This window comes from Lipotes vexillifer, unplaced genomic scaffold (genome assembly GCF_000442215.2).
Source record: "Lipotes vexillifer unplaced genomic scaffold, Lipotes_vexillifer_v1.1 scaffold584, whole genome shotgun sequence".
Classification (NCBI taxonomy): domain Eukaryota; kingdom Metazoa; phylum Chordata; class Mammalia; order Artiodactyla; family Lipotidae; genus Lipotes; species Lipotes vexillifer.
In genome coordinates, this window is record NW_006783036.1 from 3,816,401 (window position 1) to 3,822,471 (window position 6,071).

The 6,071-nt window shown below is 57.7% G+C and overlaps 1 protein-coding gene across 4 annotated transcripts in view; it reads right to left on the bottom strand.

Moving 5' to 3' along the window:
- Nucleotides 1-621: 621 nt before the first annotated feature.
- DLK1 (delta like non-canonical Notch ligand 1) overlaps nucleotides 622-6,071 on the bottom strand; it is an 8,203-nt gene continuing 2,753 nt past the window's right edge. The window contains exons 4-6 of one of the 4 annotated variants that reach the window (XM_007455632.1): nucleotides 3,510-3,651; nucleotides 1,329-1,608; nucleotides 622-1,109 (exon numbers count right to left, since the gene is read on the bottom strand). In XM_007455632.1, coding sequence (XP_007455694.1) covers nucleotides 861-1,109; nucleotides 1,329-1,608; nucleotides 3,510-3,651 — 671 coding nt within the window. In that variant the 3' untranslated portion in view covers nucleotides 622-860. Of the gene's footprint in view, nucleotides 1,609-3,509; nucleotides 3,652-6,071 lie in introns of all 4 variants that reach the window. The other 3 variants (XM_007455633.1, XM_007455631.1, XM_007455630.1) reach the window with 3 other exon arrangements.

Consider the following 6,071-nt stretch of genomic DNA (forward strand, 5'->3'; position numbering starts at 1 on the left):
AGTTAAAATCCATTGCAATACGTCAAGTGTACGTCCAGGATAGGCCAAAACCTTCGGATCCCAGGATGAGATTAGTCTTCATCAGATCCTAATTTTTTAGGGTCAGGGACTGTTTTGGTTCATCACCCCCTCGTTCCTAATTCAGAGTTTGAGAGCAAGAGAGGGCCTTGGTGGTCACTGTGTTCAAGCCCCTGCTTGGAAAGGGGCTGAAAGGGCAGCCCGGGGTGAGAAGGGGACTCGCCAAGGATCACACAAGCGAGTTAGTGGCAGGGCTGGGATCAGGTCCCGGCCCCCGCCAGCAGCCAACCCGGGGCTCTCTCTGCCTGACACACGGCCGCTGCACTCTGCTGGACCTCAACTCAATCGGAAAGACTGAAGGGCTTGCGGCGTTGATGTGAGTGCGAGTTGGAAGTGGCGTGTGAGAATTAACGAACGAAAGAGATTTTAGCCCTTTTCACAGTGGTTGGTCATGCCAGCACTCGTAACGGTTTCACGAGGACCCTGTGGCCGAGACCCCTCGGAGAGGGACGTCGGCACAGAGCCCTGGTTCTGTTGCCATGTTTTTTTTTGGTCTTTTTGATTTTAGGTTTAGAGTCTAGAATAACATACTTATTTCTCTTACTCGTTTAAAGATGACATTATTATTACCATTATTTTTTTTGTATCATGCATTAAGAAGAGAGAAAGCGGATTCTGGCATTGCGTTTGTCACACTGCAACACAAAGATAATAGAGGGAAGCATAGCGTTCACCGGATTTGACACAAAGGAGAGCAAACTCCACCACAAAGATGAGAACAGACCGCATATAGTGAGCTCTGCGGGACCCCGAGAACAGAGAGGGGCCGGTGGGAGTGCTGCTTAGATGTCCTCGTCGCCAGCCTCCTTGCTGAAGGTGGTCATGTCGATCTTCTCGGGGAGGACGATGTTGACGGCCAGGTCCTCCCCGCTGTTGTAGTGAAGCAGCAGGTTGTTCTTCTTGCGCAGCATGTGGTTGTAACGCAGGTTGGACACCCAGGCCTCGCACTTGTTGAGGAAGACGATGCCCATGGTGCCCAGGACCACCAGGCTGGTGAGCACGCCCAGGATGGTGAAGCAGATGGCCTGACCCTCGGAGAGGAGCGGAGTGCTCTTGTTGAGCTCCTTCATGGACACCTTGAGGATGCGGTGCTCGGGCTGCGGCACCGGCAGCTCGTGCACCCCGGGGGTCAGGCGGTACGTCAGCCCGTAACCACTGGGCAGACGGGTGACCTGCTGGGGGCCCGCCGCGCGCTTCCGGCCGCAGATGGGGCCCGTGAACTCGGGCTTGCACAGACACCCGAACCTCACCTGGGAGTGCTGCAGGCAGGTGCCCCCGTTGAGGCACGGCTCGTTGGCGCAGGTGGACACGGGGCGACTGCAGGTCTTGTCCATGAAGCCGGCGGGGCAACGGCAGCGGAAGTCGCCCCCGATGTCGGTGCAGATGCCCTGGTTCTCGCACGGGTTGGGCGTGCAGCTGTTGGTCACGATCTCGCAGAAATTGCCTGAGAAGCCAGGGGGGCACAGGCAGGAGGCATGGGAGGCCCGGCCCTCATCGTCCACGCAGCTGCCTCCGTGCTGGCAGGGCGAACTGCAACACAACAGGGGGACACGGTAAAGGGCCCTCGGGCACTGCGCTAGGACAGTGGTGCTGGGAGTGGGGACAGACGCTCCGCTCCCCCTCGTGCCACGTGGCAAACCTCCTGGGGCCCGACAAGAGGGCAGGTGCTCAGAACGCACGAGGTGAGGGCGTGAGAGCCAGCCAGGGGGGCCCCGGGGAGCGCCGGGCACCGTGACCCCTGCCTGCGAGGGGCTCCAGGGCCATCCGAGGTGGGAGGCCCCCCCCACGAGTGGGGTGTGTGCCTCACCCCCATCATGCTGCCAGCCTGGAACATGCCTGACCTCCCGAGTCAGGATGCCCATCTCCTCTCCCACCTCTTAGGTCACCTCTCTGACCAGAGGCCTGACGGTTAGTCACTGCACAGGTGGGGAAACTGAGGCTGAGAGAGGCAAAGTTAGTGACACCCCAGGGCTGCAGCCAGCTGCCCCCGTCAGCTCCCCCAGGCCGTGGAGGCCGAGCAAAGCAAGGCATCCCTCAGTGTCTCCCACCTCCACCATCCCCAACCCCTTATTATTATTTTTATGTTCAGCGGAGTGAGCCTGCGGGCTATTGTACAGGAAACCCTTAGGGACTCTCAGAGTAAAAGAAATACGCGCTCTGTCTGCACCGGCTGGAGCGGTGTCTGTGCCCGGCTGTTTAATAGTGGCCCATTCACCCAAGTGCAGCTTGCAGACCGAAGCTGTTTGCTCAAAGCAGAGCACACAGAGCATTTGATGTAAGTGCTTTTAAACGAGCAGACCCTTTGTCATCTGATAAATGCCAAAACTCCAGGGAAGAAAGGGGCTCCCAGCGCAAGAAATCAGCATTGCTGCTTCAGGGATGAGGGTGGCATAGGAGCCGGGGCTCTGAAGGAATTTCAAGGACCTTGGGCTCTATTTTGACAGACTGGCTCCAGTCTGTTAGAGAGAAAAGCAAAATATTTTAAAGGTCTCGCTCCGTATTTCCCCTTCCCACCAGCAAGCAGAAATGGAGTTCGGTGGTCACCCCTCTCCTCTGAGCCCGCCCAGGATACTGATCTTGAGATGCTGCAAGAATGCTGGTTCCTGGTCCTTGCGGCTCGGGGCTCTCTGCTCCACCCCTGGAATGCATTTACGCTTTGGTTTCCTCAGGGGATGGGGGCGCCCCTACCCACAGCTACTGGCCCAGGCCTGGAGTCTACTTTGAATTCTCGCCTCTCTCGAGATCTCCCCTGGTCTCTGTTTAAAACCCCTCGGAGGGTGGGACTGGCTCCGTGCACTGAGCAGATAAGGGCCGGAAATGGCTGAGCTGCTGGGAAACCCGCTCAGAGACACCAGAGAGGCCAGGGGCCGTTCCATCTGCTAGGCGCGCTGCCCAGAGCCCCAGAGCCCCCTCCCCACGAGGGGAGCTGAGGGCCGAACACCCCGCCTTCCGGGGCCCCGTGCTGGCTGCAGCCCCCTCTCCCCACCTCCTAAGACATCCCAGAAAACCCAAAAGCAGAGCCCACCAGCTCCCCCAAACCCGCCCCTAAAACGCGGTGAGCGGGTTTCACAAACAGCCTCAGGCGCTGCCGAACTCTGATCTCTTGTTATGTCGCCTTTAGAAAATTATGCAGCTCGAGCTCTGGTTCACAGTCCCAATCTACTCTCATTCACACACGTCAGGACTTGGGAACGTCAGGGGAATATGAAATCGCCTTCAGGATTGTTTGAAAAAATTATGTAAATGACACACTCCCCCATACATGCCCTGATCCAGGGCAGCCCCCCACAGGGTGCAGGATGAGCACTTACTCGGTCTTTTGTCAGGCGACAGGTCCGACTGGGTTAGGCTGAAAGGGTCTTTAGTGGGTGTGAAACAGGAATCTAAAGCGGCATGTGTCAGAGCACACAGAGCCCCGAGAGAATACTTACCCATTCATCACGCAGGGCCCCCCCTTCTTCTGACAGTCCTTTCCTGAGAATCCAGGGGCACAGGAACACTCGTACTGGCCGTTATCGAGGTTCACACAGGTTCCGTTGTTGGCACAGGGGGTCGAGGCGCAAGCCCGAACGTCTGTGGGGACAGAGAACCAGGGAGATGAGGAGGACACAGATGCTGGACGGAGAGCATCCTGGGTGGGGACAGGAAGAGCCCCCTCCATCTGGTCGAGGGCGACCCCGTGTGAGCTGCCGAGATGTCTCTGCTTGTGTCCACTGCCAAGGGTCACCCAGCGGGGTCCTGAGGAAGAGGGTGTAGCGATACCCCGAACCCTGATATAAGTAAACAGCTCAGGGAGCTCAAGGGTCACAGAGACAGAAAGTCACGGCCACTCACTAATATTCAACAGGCCAGCTGTGCCCTTTTGCTGGCACCAGGTCACCTCTTCGGTCCAGCCACATTGACCTTCACCGCAGACCCCTTCCCTCCCCCAAAAACTGTGCTGGGCTGAGATTCCCTAACGGCTGCCTCCCAGACAAGTCTCTTGTGTTTGAAGGGGGTCCTTGCCGTTCGGGTGCGGGGGGGCTAGTGCAGCCCAACTGTTTGTTAGCAACGTCAGCTGCCCTTCACACTCCTCCATCAAAGAGAAGCAGGGGGGAAGTGAGATGTAAAGCTCCCTGTCGGGAATCAAGAGACCTGGTTTCGCCCCAGCACCGCCTCCACCTCTCGGTGGTCTCTCTGAACGAAGGGGGTCCAGGATTAAAAGGCTGCATCTTTTGAAAGCAACGCAATTGCCTTCTATCGAGTGCTCGCCTGTGAGCACGGGTTTCCATGAACACTGGTGTGTTTCCACCACCGTTTTACACCTCCCGTCACGCACACTTCATTATTCGGGGCTCAGCAAGGCAGGGACGGGCTGAACAAAGGGGCCTGGGTCAGGGGCTCTCTGACAGTGGAGACCCCAGCCCCCAGGCCTGGCCAGGGAGAGACCCTTTCTGTGCCCATTTCCAGCCGGCTGCCGAGTTCAGCTCCCTCCTCCCCCCACCGCCCCGACTCTGTGCCTCACTTTCCCCACTTAGAAAAGGGGGGGGGGCTCTCCCTGGCCCATCTCTGAGAGCCCCTTCGGCTTTGTTTTTCTACCACCCGAGCTGCCGCGTCGGCCAAACAGAAAGCCAGGGCCAACCAGAGACGCAGCGAATGAAGGCAGCCTGGGTTCGGGTCCCCAGGGCTGAGGCCACACACGTGCAGATTTATTCCCTCTTTTCAAGAGCCCCGCACCCTCATGGAGTAGATGGCAATCAATCAGTAAGGAAAAGCCTGCACGCCAAGCTGATGGTTTATCCAGAGCACACGAGGCGTTCCTTGGGAGCCCAGCTTGGTGCGAGGAAACGTAAGCAGGATTTATCATTACGGGAAGGCGCCAGGCGTTAGCACGCAGTGCCTCCGTGGCAAAGCTCCTAATTCCCTGCTCCGGGCTCGCCTGTCAATGGGAATCTTACATTTAAGCTGAAAAGCTGGCGACCACCCCACTCCTCTCCCACGGCGTCCAGCCTCGTGAGCCGAGGATCAGCCCACCTACTCCTCTCCTGGGCCTCTGACCCCGAAGTCGGGTGGATTAAGCCGCCACCAGGAGAAAGCTGCCCGGGGGTCTCTGCCTGCCTGCCGGGGCAGCAGCTGTGGCGAAGACAGCCTCAGAGACACAGTGAAAAGGGAGAGGGCCGGCGATTACCCGGAGGGCTGTTTCCTCTGGACCCAGCCGTCCCAAGCTTTCGTCAACCCAGTGGGGAAGGGACCTTTTGTCTGGAGAACTCCATGGGGGGCGTCCTGGATTAGATATCAGAAAGAGTGGGCTCCAGGCTAAAAGCCCTGATCCCAAATGGTGGCTTTTCTGGGACCCCTTGGGTCCCTAAAACAGCTCAGAGGTACTTTAAGGGTGCAGAGCCCAAGCTCTGTTGGCCAGAGCGTGAGTCAGCTGTGGGGAAAAGCCTGCATCATATTGGCTGGGGAGACTTTAAAGTCCCGAGACGACGTGATGGGGGATTTTGAAAGCCCACTGCCCTGGCTACGCGAGGCAGGGGTGGTAACAACGTGCTCTTAGGTTTTCCTTAACGGGAGGGTGTTAGAAACAGCCTCAGATGAGAATGAACCCATTTCTGGGGCGGAGGGAGGGGTTTTGTAGCTGGCTGTTCCCCCAACTTCTTAGGTGTCCTGAGCAGACCCCTTTGCTTCCCGAAGCCTCAGTTTCCCTACTGGTACCACTCGTCTTTACTGATGCTGCTGTCGGGACCGAGGGACAGAGACCCCGCGGCAGCTGCCTACACTGCTGGGAGTTTTCTCGAGGACCTTAGTTTGCCTGGGCTTCAGGGCAGGTTTTGCCAAATGAGAATGGGCTCGGATGAACATTTTGCAGCCTGAAGATGCAGCGACAGCCAACTCTCAATTGCTCAGGGTAATGGAGGGCAAAGATTGTGTAAGTTAACAAAATCAACAGATGACACCAAACAATCTGCACTTTAGCTACTTTTCAGCCTTTCCCGACCACCCCCCCCCCCCCC